Genomic DNA, 17,815 nt, shown 5'->3' with positions numbered 1-17,815 from the left:
TTCAGGTTGAAGGCTTGCTTCAGGGAAAAGGAGTGCAATTGAACCAGAGTGTAGTGGAAGTAGAAAATGGACAAGAGAAAGGCAGCTGATGGAGAACTTTGAAGTCAGTCATTCGGGCTTTCTGTTCTATGCAAAAATCAATCAATCACTGGCATTTATTGAGTGCATCCTGTGTGCAGAGCACTGTACTAAACACTTGGGAGAGTAACAAAAAATAGGGAAGCACTGGAGTTTTTTGATAAGAGAAATGATGCACTCTGGCATTTTTGAAAGTTACACTTCTGTTTGCAGGACAGACTGAAGATAGGAGAGGATTGAGATAGAGGATGACCAATAAGTAGTCCAGCTGAGAGGTAATGGGGGAAGTAAAAGTGAAGAGGAAGAGGTAGATTTGGAACTTATTTTAGAGAATAATGTCAAGATTAAAAGACAAGAAAATAGTTCAAAATAACCCCTAAGTTTCAGGCTTCTGAGAGAGAGGATGGTGATGCTGATGACTGATTGGGAAATTTAGGAAAAGGAGGTGGTTTAGGAGGGAAGATTCATTAAGTTGTATTTATTGAGCGCCTACTGTGTGTAGAGATGTACTAAGCACTTGGAAGTACCATACAGCAAATAATAGGGACAATCCCTGCCCACAAGGGCTCACAGTCTAGAGAGGGGGAGGAAGACAGCATAACAAGTAAACAGGCACCAATATAAATAAAATTATAGCTATATTCATATATACACAAGTGCTATGGGATGAGGGAGGGAGGAAGAGCAAAGGGAGTGAGTCAGGGTGACGCGAGAGGGAGTGGGAGCTGAGGAAAAGTGAGGCTTAGTCTGGGAAGGCCGCTTGGAGAAGGTACACCTTCAGGATGGCTTTGAAACGGGGAAGAGTGATTGTCTGGCGGATATGAGGAGGGAGGGCAATCCAGGCCAGAGGTATGACATGGTCCAGGGGTCGGCAGTGAGACAGGTGAGATCGAGGCACAGTGAGAAGGTTAGCACCAGAGGAGTGGAGTGTGTGGGCTGGGATGTAGAAGGAAAGAAGGGAGGTGAGGTAGGAGAGCTTTAAAGCCAATAGTGAGGAGTTTTTGTTTGATATGGAGGATAGGCAACCACTAGAGATTTTTGTGGAGGGGGGTGACGTGCCCTTTCTCTCGAGTGGGGAGAGGCAGGAGTTTGGGAGGTCAGAAAGGAGGCTGATGCAGTAATCCAGTCTGGATATGATGAGTGATTGTAGTGGTTTGGATAGAGAGGAAAGGGCAGATCTTGGTGATGTTGGGAAGGTGAGACCAACAGGATTTGGTGATGGATTGGATATGTGGGGTGAATGAGAGAGAGGAGTCAAGGTTGACACCAAAGTTATGAACTTGTGAGATGGGAAGGATGGTGGTGCCATCTACAGTGATGGGAAAGTCCAGGAAAGGACAGAGTTTGGGAGGGAAGATAAGGAGCCCTGTCTTGGACATGTTGAGTTTGACGTGGCAGGAGGAAATGTAGAGATGTCCTGAAGGCAGGAGGAGATGCGAGCCTGGAGGGATGGAAAGAGAAACAGGGGAGGAGATGTAGATTTGGGTGTCATCCGCATAGAGATGGTAGTTGAAGCTGTGGGAGCGAATGAGTTCTCCAAGGGAGTGAGTGTAGATGGAGAATAGGGGACCAAGAACTGAACCTTGAGGGATCCCTACAGTTAGGGGATGGGAGGGGGAGGAGGAGGAGCCTGTGAAGGAGACTGAGAAGGAACGGCCAGAGAGAATAGAGAAACAGGAGAGGATGCAAGATGAAGAGATGAATAATTCAGATTTGAACATATGAAATTTAAAGTCCTGGCAGGACATTGAGATGGAGGTGGAATAGAGGGCCTATGAATGAGCCTTGTAGGCCACCCACAACTAAAGACAGGTAGAAGAACCAGAGAAGAAGCTAAAAAGGAAGTGACATGCAACAGGTGTGGGGTGCGGCACGGACTAAACTGGTATCCTACAACTGATAAACGGTAGAAAAACTGTGGCAAGAAAAACCATTTCCCAAAATGTTGCAGATTCCAGCATCAAAAACTCTCAATGTCTATCACAAAAGGAGTTTTCTGGGATGTGGTCAAATCAAGAGAAACTAATGGAAATGGCTGTTTTTTTCCCTTGGAATTTCAGGGAACCATGGGTTCATGGACTCTGAATTTCAGGGCACACACACTCCCTCCCCCTGCAAATCTTCGCTACTGCCCCACAGAGACCTCCGCTCTCTCGATCCCATCCGTCTTTCCAAAAGCATCTCTCCTCACCTTGCCGCACTGTCCTCACTTCCCACTCTCGATGATCAGGTCTCCGCTCTCAACTCCACCCTCTCTACTCATCTCGACTCTCGCCCCCCCCTTTCCCTCTGCCGCTCTCGCTCCACTAACCCACAGCCCTGGATCACCTCCTCTGTCCACTTCCTACGCTCCTATGCTCGAGCTGCTGAGCGCTGCTGGCGAAAGTCCAAGGACCAAGCCGACCTCACACACTTCAAATTTATCCATTCCTGCCTTAACTCTGCCCTCTCCTCCGCCAGGCAAAGCTTCTTCTCCTCCCTCATCGACACCCATGCCCATCACCCCCGCCAATTGTTCCGGACCTTTAACTCTCTCCTTAGGCCCCCTGTTCCTCCCCCTCCCCCATCTCTCACCCCCAATGATCTGGCCACCTATTTCCTCACGAAAATCAACACAATCAGGTCTGAGCTCCCCAAAGTCACCCCTCCGCCTCTCCCCTACTTTCCCATCCTTCCCTGCAGTATCCTCAGAGGACATCTCCTCCCTCCTCGCAAGTGCCACCCCCTCCACCTGCGCCTCGGACCCCATTCCCTCTCACCTTATTAAAACCATTGCCCCTGCCCTCCTCCCTTCCTTAACTTCTATTTTTAACCACTCAATCTCCAATGGCTCCTTCCCCGCTGCCTTCAAACATGCCCACGTCTCCCCCACCCTAAAAAAACCCGCTCTTGACCCCACTTCCCCCTCCAGTTATCGCCCTAACTCCCTACTATCCTTCCTTTCCAAAATCCTAGAACAAGTCGTCTACAATCGCTGCTTAGAATTCCTTAACTCCCATTCTCTCCTAGACCCCCTCCAATCTGGCTTCCGTCCCCTCCACTCTACCGAGACTGCTCTCTCTCTAAGGTCACCCATGACCTCCTTCTTGCCAAATCCAATGGCTCCTACTCCATTCTGATCCTCCTTGACCTCTCTGCTGCCTTTGACACTGTCGACCATCCCCTCCTCCTCCATACCTTATCTCACCTTGGCTTCGTGGACTCCGTCCTCTCCTGGTTCTCCTCTTACCTCTCTGGCCGGTCATTCTCGGTCTCCTTCGCTGGCGCCTCCTCCCCCTCCCATCCTTTAACTGTTGGAGTTCCTCAAGGGTCAGTTCTTGGCCCTCTTCTGTTCTCCATTTACACTCACTCCCTCGGTGAACTCATTCGCTCTCACGGCTTTGACTACCATCTCTACGCAGATGACACGCAGATCTACATCTCCGCCCATGTCCTCTCCCCCTCCCTTCAGGCTCGCATCTCCTCCTGCCTCCAGGACGTCTCCACCTGGATGTCGGCTGCCACCTAAAACTCAACATGAGCGAGACTGAGCTCCTCACCTTCCCTCCCAAACCCGGTCCTCTCCCAGACTTCTCTATCACCGTGGATGGCACGACCATCCTTCCCGTCTCTCAGGCCCACAATCTTGGTGTCATCCTTGACTCGTCTCTCTCGTTCACCCCACACATCCTATCCGTTACCAAGACCTGCCGGTTTCACCTTTACAATATCGCCAAGATCCGCCCTTTCCTCTCCACCCAAACGGCTACCTTACTGCTACAGGCTCTCGTTATATCCCGGCTAGACTACTGTGTCAGCCTTCTCTCTGACCTCCCTTCCTCCTCTCTCGCCCTGCTCCAGTCTATTCTTCACTCCGCTGCCCGGCTCATCTTCCTGCAGAAACGATCTGGGCGTGTCACTCCCCTTCTAAAACAACTCCAGTGGTTGCCTATCAACCTCCACTCCAAACAAAAACTCCTCACTCTAGGCTTCAAGGCTCTCCATCACCTTGCCTCTTCCTACCTCTCCTCCCTTCTCTCTTTCTACCGCCCACCCCGCACGCTCCGCTCCTCTGCCGCCCACTTCCTCACCGTCCCTAGGTCTCGCCTATCCCGCCGTTGACCCCTGGGCCACGTCCTCCCGCAGTCCTGGAACGCCCTCCCTCCTCACCTCCGCCAAACTGATTCTCTTCCCCTCTTCAAAACCCTACTTAAAACTCACCTCCTCCAAGAGGCCTTCCCAGACTGAGCTCCTCTTCTCCCTCTATTCTCTCTACCACCCCCCCTTTACCTCTCCGCAGCTAAACCCTCTTTTCCCCCTTTCCCTCTGCTCCTCCACCTGTCCCTTCCCATCCCCACAGCACTGTACTCGTCCGCTCAACTGTATATATTTCCATTACCCTATTTATTTTGTTAATGAATCGTACATTGCCTTGATTCTACTTAGTTGCCATTGTTTTTACGAGATGTTCTTCCCCTTGACTTTATTTATTGCCATTGTTCTCGTCTGTCCGTCTCCCCCGATTAGACTGTAAGCCCGTCAAACGGCAGGGACTGTCTCTATCTGTTGCCGACTTGTTCATTCCAAGTGCTTAGTACAGTGCTCTGCACATAGTAAGCGCTCAATAAATACTATTGAATGAATGAAAGGTCAATACTCTACTCTAGCAAGGTAATAACAGGCAGAAAATGAAATCAAATTTGAGTCCAACCCCAAAATGAGTGTCTTCTTGGGAACAGAAGTACTAATGTGAGGGAGATGCTCTACCCACCTTTGACCTAATGGAAGTGAGGCCAATCTTGGGATTGACCATCTGTGAGAAGCTCCTCTGGTCTGATGACTGTTCACCCCAAAGAACATATCTCCTCCAAGAGACCTTCCCTGACTAAGCCCTCCTTTCCTCTTCTCCCACTCCCTTCTGCGCATCACCCTGACTTGCTCCCTTTATTCATCACCCCCTCCTAGTCCCACAGCAGTTATGTACATATCTGAAATTCATTTATTTATATTAATGTCTGTCACCCCTTAAGACTTTTAGCTCATTTGGGGCAGGAAATGTGTCTGTTATTATATTTTACTAGTACAGTGGGACTGTGTCTGACCTGATTAATCACTTAGCATAATGTCCTGCATCATAATGCTCAATAAATACTATTGATTTATTAATAAGCTTAAAACCTCATGATTAGTCAAAGGCATTAATTGAGCATTTACTGTGTGCCAAGCACTGTACTAAGAGTGACTGGGAGAGTACAATACAACAGAGTTGACAGAGTCAATCCCTGCCTACAAGGAGCTCACAGCCTAGAGGGGGAGACTGGAAACATCTATGCATTAGACAGCAAAATTCAGGAATCTGTAGTTGTGTAAGTATAAGGTCTCCTAATCATTGTGAAGAGATTTTTCAGGGCAGTTGTTAGCAAGAGTTAAAAGGGATTCTCTCCCCCTACTTGGAGAAAATACCACCAGCAATTTACAAACAAAAAGGTTTTCAGGAAATGAGATGACTTTGCAAGAGCTCAGCTGGTTGAAGAAAGTTTTCAACTGAGAAGATCAGCACAGTATTTGGATGGTGTAGGGGGCCTGTGGCAACCTTTGGCAATTTGTCAGTTCTTACAGTGTATCATTCATTCAATAGTTATTTACTGAGCGCTTACTACATGCAGAGCACTGTACTAAGCGCTTGGAATGTACAATTCAGCAACAGATAGAAACCTGTATCATTACAGGTTTGGCATGACGTATGAGCGTATGGTGGACTCCTCTCTGGATGATATAACAGTCCTTGGGTTCACCCAGAGGAGAGGAGCATGAGCAAAGACTGGGAATTCCTGGAAGTACCTAGAGTAACAAACTAGAAATTCAAAAGAAAGAAGTGTGTGCTACAGGTAACAAAACTGACCTTTCTGGGAAAAGACCTTTCTGCTTAAGGTGTGAAATCTGACAAGGCCACGACCACTGACCGTCCCTAATGAAAGAAAGAAGCCTGACATTTTCTGGAGATGTCAAATTATTTGGGGAGATAGCTATTTAATTTGCCCTCAAAGGCATCTTGCAGGCCACTCTTTGAGAAGAATTATTGGTGCTGTGATGTGGTATGGAAAACACCACAGTGCTCTTTAAAACAAGAATTGATGCAAGAATGTGTTAAAAAAAAATCCATGACTCCAATAATCACATAAAAATGTCTTCAGGCATATCTCAGTTGGTCTTGGATGGAATAATTTCGGAGAGTCATAATGATTTCTGGCAATATGAGACCTAAGCATTCGAAGGAATGAGAGAGGCAGAAAATCAGATTGGAAAGAGTTATTGGGAACATTGTTTGCTTATAAAATTTGTGTTCTACTTTTATACTTCATTCATTCATTCACAGACCCAAACATCTAAATGAATTATTCAGCAAACCTGAGCTCAGTTTGGGACAGTGGGTCCTACATGAGTCTTTACAGTCCCACAGGCCTCAAGGGTAAATTTCATCAGCAATGCTCCCTCATCTTTGAATACGAAGAACAATAAACAACTCTACTGAAAAGATTCAAGAGACTGAGGATTCGATTACAAAAACCTGATTTGATTGTGACAGACACACAAGGAAAGTTCATACATGCCAGAAATATTCCAAAGTGAGAAACTCCACAAAGACTAGAGGAGATTTGAGCCTGCAGTGCTGGCCTGCATTGACTTAACTGACCTAGCACTCCTTATAGCGGACAGAGGATTGTGCATAACAATGCAGAAAGAGAAAAAGATGCATTGCTAGCGATTCTGAAAGGAGTTACAACCTCAGGTTGATCTGAAAACCAAACTCTTGTGATAGGAGTATGACAGACAACTGGAATTGTAGATGATGACTTGGTGTTTTTCAAAGGAAGTCAAATCATTCATTCAATAGTATTTATTGAGCGCTTACTATGTGCAGAGCACTGTACTAAGCGCTTGGAATGAACAAGTCGGCAACAGATAGAGACAGTCCCTGCCGTTTGACTGACTTACAGTCTAATCGGGGGAGACGGAATCATGATTCCAGAGGGAAAAGTTATAAATGAAGCCCAAGTTTCCTATGGATGGAGAAATGTGAACAGAAAGTATGGGATGTGATGTGCTGGCCAGGATCCGAAGAGTACACCTGTTTGAGAATTCAACTGTGTCAGCAGGCAGGGCCACAGAAAGCCTCCCAGGAGATTACTCAATCAGGGAAGTAGAGTGGCCTAGTGGCCCAGAATTCAGAGGTCTTGGGTTCCAATCCCAGTTCCACCATACACCTGCTGTGCGACTTTGGGCAAGTCACTTAACTTCTCTGGGCCTGAGTTCCCTCCTCTGCAAAATGGGGATTCAATACCCGTTCTCCTTCCTACTTGGATTGTGAGTCCCATGTGGGACCCAGTTATCTTATACCTACCCCAGCGCTTAGTACAGTACTTGGCACATAGTAAGCTCTTAACTAATACCACAATTATTATTTGTAGTACTATTTATTGTGCACCTCCCCTGTTTTCTCTTCCTCTCTCCAGGCTTGCATCTCCTCCTGCCTTCAGGACATCTCTTCTTGGACGTCCTCCTGCCACCTAAAATTCAACATGTCCAAGACAGAGCTCCTTATCTTCCCTCCCAAACCTTGTCCTCTCCTGAACTTTCCCATCCCTGTAGATGTCATAACCATCCTTCCCGTCTCACAAGCCGTAATCTTGGTGTCGTCCTTGACTCGCTTTCTCAGATGACTCCCCTCTCATTCAAACCACATATCCAATGTCACCAAATCCTGTCGGTCTCACCTTCCCAACATTGCCAAGATCTGCCCTTTCCTCTCTATCCAAACCTTGTTAGTACAGTCACTCATCCTATCCCGACTGGATTACTGCATCAGCCTCCTTTCTGACTTCCCAACCTCCTGCCTCTCCCCACTTCAGTCCATAGTTCACTCCACTGCCAGAATTATAACTCTACAGAACCATTCAGGGCACTTCACCCCTCCTCCTCAAAAATCTCCAGTGGTTGTCTATCCTCCTCCATATCAAAAAAAAACCTCATTATTGGCTTTAAAGCTCTCCATCACTTTGCCCCCTCCTACCTCACCTCCCTTCTCTCCTTCTACATCCCAGCACATTCCGCTCCTCTGGTGCTAACCTTCTCACTGTGCCTCTATCTCGCCTGTCTTGCCGCTAATCCTTGGCCCACATCCTTCCTCTGCCCTGGTACTCCCTCTTCAAATCCACCAATCACTCTTCTCCCTTTCAAAGCCCTGCTGAAGGCGCATCTCCTCCAAGAGGCCTTCCCGGGTTAAGCCCCACTTTTTCTCAACTCCTCCTCCCTTCCGTGTCACCACGACTCGCTCCCTTTGCTCTCCCCACCTTGCCCTACAGCACTTATGTATATATCTATAATTTTATTTATATTGTGCCTGTTTACTTGTACTGATGTCTTTCTCCCCCTCTCTAGATTGTGAGCCCGTTTTGAGCACGGATTGTCTCTCTTTCTTTGTACTGTCCAAGCATTTAGTACAGAGCTTTGCACAAAGTAAGTGCTCAATAAATATGAATGAATGAATGCAGAGCACTATGTTGAGTGCTTGGGAGAGTACAATGGAGACAGAAGATATGAAAGCTGCCCTCAAGGAGTGTACAAGCTACACTAAAATAATTTACAGATAGGAAGAAAGGAAAAAGGATAGGGCATGAAAGGTATGTACAGAAAACAGAAGGTTGTGAGTAAACAATACATACTTAACAGGCATGGGAAAGGTCCAGGGAGAGTGTCAAATATATTTTTTTCCTCAGCACTTAGTACAGTGCTCTGCACAAAGTAGTTGCTTAATAATTACCATGACTACTATTCTGAAAGCATATCTCCGTAGTACTCAATTCCCAGTGAAGTCTTTGGTGACAACGAATCAGTTTTCCAGTTTAGAAATTTTAAATATTTTGCCAGAATTTGGGACTTTCAACAATTCACCTCTTCCCATAATTAACCATAATCAAATGAATTGGCGGGGGAAAATAGATCCATATGATGATGAAATGTTTGAGAATGGAAGGGGCTTGACTTACTAAATGATGGGTGGTCCTGGGAAGGTGGAGATATTCTTATTTATTGATCGCTGCCTGGCTGCTAAATGAATGAGAGAGCGGAGTCAATGCTAATTTCAATGCAACATAGGGGCAGGAGGTTGGGAGGTCGGAAAGGAGGTTGATGCAGTAAGCTAGGTGGGATAAGTTGAGCGACTGTACTAACGTGGTAACAGTTTGGATAGAAAGGAAAGGGCAGATCTTGGTGATCTTGGGAAGGTGAGACGGACAGGATTTGATGACGGATTGGACATGTGGGTTGAATGAGCGAGTGGAGTCAATGCTAATTTCACTTCAGTAATAAAAATGGGACTATGAGACCAACGAAAGGCACTCAAAAGCAAAACCAAAAATACTCCTTCAACGGCACAACCTGAAAACTCTCAGTTTACAACAGATTAATCAGTTGTTTCCTCCACCAGAGTGTAAGCTTCTTGTGGGCAGGGTATGTCTTTGTGCACTTTTCTCAAGTGCTTAGTAAAGCACATTCTACTCGTAGGTACTCAACAAATTCCATTACTGCTGCTCTTAATTCTACTATTACCACCACCTCCCCTACCACCATGATTTCAGTCTGGAGACATGGATCATGGAGCCGAAGGGGCATTATCATCAAAGGGCTGGTGCAGCCATGTTCCTATGTGGTTCAGACAGACCAAGGGAACAATCATCAGGTACTTCCAGAAATCTCACTCTCAAGACAAGCTTGACTTCATCTGTCTTCAGAAAACTACGACTATCTCCTCACCCAAAGTACAAGGACCAGGACAAGAACAAGAGATCTTGCCAGTCTCTAGTGAAGAACGGGGACTCGGACAAAGCACAGTAGATGCCAATCTCTCCACAAGTCTGTTAAGAATCATTAACGAGCCAGAAATTAGAACAAAGAGAAGAAAGTTATAGGTAAAGGGTCCCAAGTGATCTTGAGGAATCTATTCGGTTCCTGGTTGGCAGTGATTTAAATCAGATTTATTTTGTAGTATAGTAATTGGTATTTGAGGATGTATTTTTATTTATAATGGCGTGTGCTCCTGTGGGGAAGTAGCATAGTCTAGTGCATTAGAGCCCAGGCCTGGGGGGTCAGAAGGACCTGAGCTCTAATCCCAGCTATGCCAGCTGTCTGTTGTGTGACATTGGGCAAGTCACTTCACTTCTCTGTGCCTCAGTTACCTCATCAGTAAAATAGGGATTAAGACTGTGAGTCCCATGCGGGACAGGGACGGTGTCCAACCCAACAACCTTGTATCTACCCCAGCACTTAGTACAGTGCCTGGCACATAATACCATTAAAAAAAAATAAAGTGGAGTTAGTATTTTCAGACACTCCACACAGGGGCCCATGAGACTGGGAAGAGACTATCTGTCCCTTACTTACGGAGGACAAACTACAGGCAGGTTTCTAACCTCAGATTATCACCTGATCCTCAGTGGAGCTGGAGAATCAATGAGTCAGCAACTTCTCCTTCTGATGTCTGAAGACAGATTCTATGTCTTTCCCTAACACTCTCTTCTCTAGGCTAAACAACCCCAATTCCCTTTATCCTTATCGTGATTTCCCTTCCTTTAGTTTTGTTACTCTTCCCCATACTTCCTCCTTTGAAGACCCTCTACAAAAGAATAGGCAACTTCATTCTGATCAGGATGGTCAGGGTTCCAGGTACGGGGAGGGAATATAAACTGGCCTCTATCATCCCTTCCCATCCTTGATTTTACAGTTGCAAGACCAAGAGCATGATATAAAATCATTCATGAGGGTATACTTCTTCATATACTTTAAAAGCCCATGCAAAAGTTTCCCAACAACTCTCATGCCAGCAAAATTAACCCACCTCAGCTCCTGACTCTCTGTGGTGAGGAGAGTAAGGAGAGTCCAAGCTAGCACCTGGCTGTTATCTTCATCCTGAAATTTACTGTAGTGCTTAATATGCTGCAACAAGATCTGGTCCAGGCACTCCAGAGCCTTCTCCTGCATGGTGGTCTCAGAGTCCAACACAACTGGGATAATCCCCATCAGCCAGGCCTTTTGTATCAGGACACTGCCATGCTGAGCCTGAAAAACAGTTTTTCTTTACTTGTTAGCAACAGAGTTTTTAAGTCTGAAGCAGTTTAAGTTGAGAAGAAGCGTGGCACAGGGGAAAGCGCCCGGGCTTAGGAGTCAAAGTTCATGGGTTCGAATCCCGGCTTCGCCGCTTGCCAGCTGTGTAACTTAGGGCAAGTCACTTAACTTCTCTGTGCCTCAGTTACCTCATCTGTAAAATGGGGATTAAAACTGTGAGCCCCATATGGGACAACCTGATCACCTTGTATCCCCCAGTGCTTAGAACAGTGCTTTGCACATAGTAAGCGCTTAACCAATACCACCATTTTTTAAAGTCATTAAAGCTTCCTCTAGGCTTCTGCTTGAGCAATGACATTGTGTTCAAGGACTTAAAGAGCCCCTGAAAAATAGGAACAAAGTCATTGGAAAAAAAGCTGTTGAGAGAACTCAAAATTTAGAACATGGAGTGAGGGAACCAAAGTCCAATTAATAGTGCATGCTGAAATCTTAAACTTAGATAGTAAATTATTTGATCATTATTAGATTATAAGCAACTCCTGCTTTGGGTAACATCAAGATCAAGAGTTATTGATTCATGAGGCACATACTGATCAAGACAAAGCAAAAATCGGTATTTTTTTCCAAGAAGCAATTAGGGTAGATGCCGACAGAAAAAGTAGTCAATATGTTTATGGTTTTATGCTTTCTGGTATGAAATACAGAAAATAAACACGCTTTAAACGGGCTAGAGAAGTTATGCTTTATAAGGTAGCGGCAGAAGTAAATCTTTTGAAGTGCACATGATGGTGCCCTTGGGACAACACAATCTGCATATTTCAGCCTTATTAGATAAAAATCGATCGACACATCTGCCTTGATCCAATTAGACAAAAAAAAAAACAACACATTGATTTCTTATGGGACAATTTTCAGCCCGGTACAAATCAGGAAAAGGTGATCTATTAGCAATATCTAACTTTAGCTCTCAACATATTTTCCAGTGGGAGGTAACATGTCCAAGGGAATCAAACTCTAAATCTTCCATCCTCTGTCTTGCTCTACAGCTATTCAATAGCCTACAGTCCCAAGCGTCTGTTGGTCAGAATCAGCCACAGATGTTTGCTGAGCCTGCCCCCTTCACGCTTTCGAAAGCTCATGGCAAAAGAGTGATGCCCCATGACAACCTCCTCACCATAAGGAGTTCTGTAAGAGACTGCACTGCCTGCTTCCGCACTGAGACAGCAGGGTCCCGGCAGCGATCCTGTAGCATAGATATATCTTCTTTGGTACATGGGATCTTGCTGTGCTTTAAAATATTCATCAATACCTATAGAGCAAACATCATCAGAAGGTTATTAGGAATGAAACAGTAGAAAACTAAGGGACATTTTTAAAGTGGCAAGAGGGAAGGATGTTTTCCAAGCACCAAAAACAACACAGGAGGTAGACAGAAAATAAAGGGAAATGTTGGACACCTCAGTGTCACTGAGTTGAAAGGAAAATGGTTTCTATTTGGTTTTCATTGCTAGTTGCGTTATAAAAACTTCCGAAAGAACCATACCTGGAGGGCTGATTTCCTAACATTGGTCTTTTCATCCTCAGCTCTCTGCCTCAGCATGGCCATAACAAGCTTCCCTATTTAGTGAATTCACAAAAAAGGCGTTAGGAGTCCAACAGAGATCACAAGTCACAACTTTGCTTCGCAGTACCAAAGGGACCTCTACCATAAAAACTGCAAGTATATATGAGGCAGGAAGAGTGTAGTTCAATAATAATAATATTAATAATGATAGTAATAATAATAGTATTTGGTATTTGTTGTGTCAAGCGCTGTTTTAAGCGCTGGGGAAAATACAAGGTAATTAGTTCAGAAACAGTTCCAGGGCTTACAGTCAAGTTCACCTTTAGTCCTAAGACTTTTTATCAAAGCGTAACTACTGGAAAAAAAAAGAAAAAATATCACTAGACACTTACAGGTCTGCTTTCTTGACCACAGAAGAAAGTTACTGGCTGGGGGCAGGGGGGAACCCCAAACATTTGTAACTTACGTGCATGGATGTACACTTTCTGTGGGAAAAATTGGAAGTTTCATTTCTTTAAACACATCCCGGGGGTTTCCGGAAAAGTTTGTGCAGAGGAAAAACTTACAATTAGCAAGAAAAGTGACCTGGCTTAGCCAAATTGCAAGACTCTCTGTTAGCGTCAAAAAAAAAAAAAAGGACTCAAACTGGCAATCAATTCAATTAATGCATAAATGTTAACCCGAGCAGCTCTGTCTTTTGTGTAGTTACCTCAAAGTGTGGACAAGTGAATCCAGCTGGGAGCCCAGGGGCAGGTTTGGGTATGACTCAATTCCTTTTTCACCAGCCCAGATGAGTGGTTCCAAGCGACTACGTCTATGTGCTGTTTTAATAAGGTTGGCATTTGCTAATCACTTACTATGTGCCAGGCACTGTAGTAAGCTCTGGATATCACCCAAACAAAAATTCCAACTTTCTGGGGTCACATTTTACAATTCTCAACCTCAAAGCACCCCATCAAATATCATTACAATTGAAAAACAGTTAGGTGCTTTCCAATAAGACGTGCTTTCATTAGATTGCCAAATCCTCAATGATAGCATTCTTTATCTCTGGGTGAAATATGATGCTAAAATCACCAGACCTGACCTGACAGAACTGGAACTACAGTCCTCTGGGAAAAAAGTATATTTCCACGTTGCAAGAAGAAAATGAGTGGGTTTCTCCCTCTCTCGGATAGGAGGAGACAACCTCAGGGTCGGTTCACGTGATTCCTTGGACTGTACTCGTCATGCTATTCAACAAACACTAATTTTTTGGTGGATTGAGTGACTGTTAACAGAGGCTACCCTTTCCAGACTTGCCCTATGCCTAGAGGTTAAACAAGATCCATGTGGCCCCACCAGCAGCTAAGGACGCTGGAAGAGTAGCAGAGCTCAGTCAGAGAGCCTCCTGCCAGCGTTCTCTAACACGAAGCATGTTAACTATATGGGGCATTTCCGGCTTTAGGCCTCTTGGGGAGGAGGTGAGTTGGGGTACATCTTGGGTGGGCATCCATTCACAGAGCTACAATAGTTCATTCATTCAATCGTATTTACTGAACTCGGCGCTTGGAATGTACAATTCAATAGTTGTGCAAGAACCATCCTACTACCATGCCACGGTCCCCAAACTGGGACTCCTCCAGCCTAAGATCCCTCTGCCAGTGTCTGATGTCCAGATCCACAGGGGCCATTCCAATCTGGTAGACCTAGGCTAGCCTAAGCACCAGGGAATTCAAGGACTCCGACCACTGCCCACCCTTGAATCGTGGCCCTGGAGATCCCTAAGAGTCCCCGGGCGAAGAAACCATTTAAATATGATTAGGCCAGTGACAAATGAATGATACCAGAGTTTCAACCGCTTAACAGATTAAACTTGACATACCATCGAGCACTGTCCTTTCATCGTTGACGACAATGTCCGTCACGTCTATGGTTTTAAAATCATTAGGTGTCTTTTTTGGACAGTTGGAAGGGGCTAAAAAATGGAGAAAAAATTAAGGTTACAAACTTTTGACAACATTATGATAGGCTATTACTGCTATTCAAACTGTGTTTTTGAAATACAGGTATATGCAGATCAGTGGTATTTATTGAGCATTTACGATGTGCAGAATAGTGTACTAAGTGCTTGGGAGAGTATAATACAACAGAATTAGCAGACAGTTGACCTGCCCATAACACGATTCTGCCCCCTGAAAATAGGGTCGCATCATGAATGGTTCTGCTGTTTCTCACAGACTTATCTGCAATTAGTTAGGACCCATTCCAGAACCAACCGGGACGTGAAGGGCGGTAAAAATGACACTGTGGAGGAAAACCCCTCCCTGCCTTCCTGATCCCCCCTGACGTTGATCCCCTCTCCCACCCTCCTTAAATCTATATCCATCCAAGCACTTGTTCCACCCCACCTTAATTGCTACATCACCTACCCTGTTGACTTCCCTGCCCCCATGTCTCTCCCCACTTCAGTTCATCTTCACTCTGCTGCCTGGGTGATTTTTTCTACAGAACTGTTCGGTCCATGCTTCTCCACTCAATCAATCAATTGTATTTATTGGGTGCTTACTGTGTTCTGAGTACTGTACTGAGCTTAGCAGAGTTCAATATAATAGAGTTTATAGACACATTCCCTGCCCACAGTGAGCTTAGAGTCTAGAGGGGGAGATAGACAGAAACTTCTTACTACTGGCTTTAAAAAGTCCTCACACTTTGCTCCTCTAACACCAACCTACTCGCAGTACTTTGATCTTGTCTACCTTACTGCCGACCCCTTGCCCATGTCCTGCTCCTGCCTGGAATGCCCTCCTTTTTCATATAATAATAATAATTATGGTATTTGTTAAGTGCTCACTATGTGCCAAGCACTGTTTTAAGCACTGAGGAAGATACACAGTAATCAGGCTGTCCCATGTAGGGCTCACAGTATTAATCCCCATTTTACAGATGAGGTAACTGAGGCACAGAGAAGTTAAGTGACTTGCCCAAGGTCACAGCAGAGCTGGGATTATGTTCTCTGACTCCCAAACCCGTGCTCTTTTCCACTAAGCCACAATATCTGACAAATGGACACTCTCTCATTCTCCTCACCTTCAAAACCTTATTAAAAGCACATCTCCAAGTAGCCTTTTTTTAAAAAAAAATAAAAATACGGTATTTATTCAAGCGCTTACTATGTGCAATATATTGTTCTAGGCACTGGGCTAGATAAGCTAATTAGGTTGGACATAGTTCGTGTCCAGCATGGGGTCACAGTCTAAGTAGGAGGGAGCAGAGGAGAACTGAGGCACAGAGATGTTAAGTGACTTGCCCAAGGTCACACAGCAAGCAATTGTCAGAACTGGGATTAGAACCCAGGTCCTCTGACTCCCAGGTCCGTGCTCTTTCCATGAGCATCACCTTGCCAGATTAAATCCTCATCTCCTCTTCTCCCACTCTCTTATGTGTCACGATTGCACTTTGATTTGCCCCTTTATTCCCCGCCCCCCAGTCTCATAGACTTTATATTAATGTCTGTCTTCCCCTCTAGACTGTAAGCTCACTGTGGGCAGGGTACGTGTCTACCAACTCTGTTATAGCGTATTCTCCCAGGGGCTTGGTACGGTGCTCTGCACACAGTAAATGCTCAACAATTATGATTGGTTGATTAGCCCTAGTAACTTTCCTGCTCACCTTCCCCATATCCCACTTGCGCTCCATTAATTTTTTCCTTTAAACAACTCATGTGACCAGCACTACTCCGGGGCTGGCCGTCACCACCTCATCCTGTTCCCCTTCCGGTTCTTGTCATGCTTCTTATTCTAGGCAGAGTTGAGGGAACGGCAGCACGGACCGGGCGGTGGGATAGATGGGCTGGGCTGGATACCTAAGGTGCCACTGCCCTCCTCCTTCCCTGGTCCAGCCCTGTCCCTGCTCCTGTGCCAGCATGAAGAAACCCAAAAGGAGAAAGCTGGTGTGATGGCAGCTGCTGCAGCCTAACTAGGCCTAAACCAAGAAGAAATTCTGGAGCATGGTGGGGAGGGAGCGGAGAGACAACTGACTTACCCGCAAAACTAATGCAAGGAATGACCACCCACACCCACATGTCGACAAATAGTACAGGCTGTGTCCGTGGCGCAGATACAGTGAGGTGGCCACGACCTGGGGCACACGTATACAGTGTACACTATCAATTACTTCCAACAAGCAAGAGATAAACGCTACTAAATCAATATAAGACCTGACTTCAAAGCCTAAAAGGTGCAGCTGCCCAAATCATTTTTCTGAAAATAAATTCAGTCCTTATCTCCCTACCCCTCAAAAACCTCCAGTTGATGCCCACCCACTTCTGCAAACAGAAATTTCTTACCCTTGTCTTTAAGGCTCTCGATCAGTTCACCCACTCCTACCTCTGTCTTAGTTTGTGAGCCCCATGTGGGAGAGAGACTGTGCCTGACCCGATTAACTTATATATACCTCAGGGTTTAGAACAGAGCTCGACACATGGTTAAGCGCTTAAAATATGCCATAATACCAATTACCGCATTAGTATAATGTACGATACTATAATTGTGTAAAAATAACAATCGTTATTTTCTAACTTCGCCCATCTCCCACTACAACCCGAGAGGAATACTTCACTCCTCAAACCATCTTCAATCTCTTCTATCCCACCACTGATCTCTCCCTCACGCTCCTCCTCGGGCCTGGAGCTCCCTCCCTCTTCATATCTGACAGTCCACCACTGTCCCCACCTTCTAATGAATGAATCATTTACAGTAATTAATTTATAGGGTTATGTACCCCTTAAACACTCATTCCAGCTCCACAGTGCTTATGCAAATATCCTCAAACTCTACTATCTCCCCTATCCCTACTCTTGAGACAAGACCTAATTTACTTTCACAACTGTCTCTTCCTGAAGTCTGTAACCTCGTAGCAAGAATCACAGCTACCAACACTGTGGCACTGTACTTTCCCAAGCACTCATACAGCGCTCTAATCACAGCGAGTGCTCAAAAAATACCATCGACTGATTGATTGAAAAGAGGTAATTCTGTTTTTTTTTCCAGCTACTCCACATTTCCTAAATAAAAACCAAACTAAAATCAATTT

The 17,815-nt window shown here is 45.3% G+C and overlaps 1 protein-coding gene across 2 annotated transcripts in view; it reads right to left on the bottom strand.

Moving 5' to 3' along the window:
* Positions 1-17,815, bottom strand: part of NCAPD3 (non-SMC condensin II complex subunit D3) — a 102,164-nt gene that overhangs the window by 52,908 nt on the left and 31,441 nt on the right. For both annotated transcript variants that reach the window (XM_029075524.1, XM_029075523.2), the window contains exons 13-16: positions 14,607-14,699; positions 12,722-12,795; positions 12,353-12,487; positions 10,952-11,172 (exon numbers count right to left, since the gene is read on the bottom strand). In XM_029075524.1, coding sequence (XP_028931357.1) covers positions 10,952-11,172; positions 12,353-12,487; positions 12,722-12,795; positions 14,607-14,699 — 523 coding nt within the window. The remainder of the gene's footprint in view (positions 1-10,951; positions 11,173-12,352; positions 12,488-12,721; positions 12,796-14,606; positions 14,700-17,815) is intronic.

The sequence above is a fragment of the Ornithorhynchus anatinus genome, chromosome 11, assembly GCF_004115215.2.
Source record: "Ornithorhynchus anatinus isolate Pmale09 chromosome 11, mOrnAna1.pri.v4, whole genome shotgun sequence".
NCBI lineage: Eukaryota > Metazoa > Chordata > Mammalia > Monotremata > Ornithorhynchidae > Ornithorhynchus > Ornithorhynchus anatinus.
This window is presented reverse-complemented; position numbering and strand designations above follow the sequence as displayed.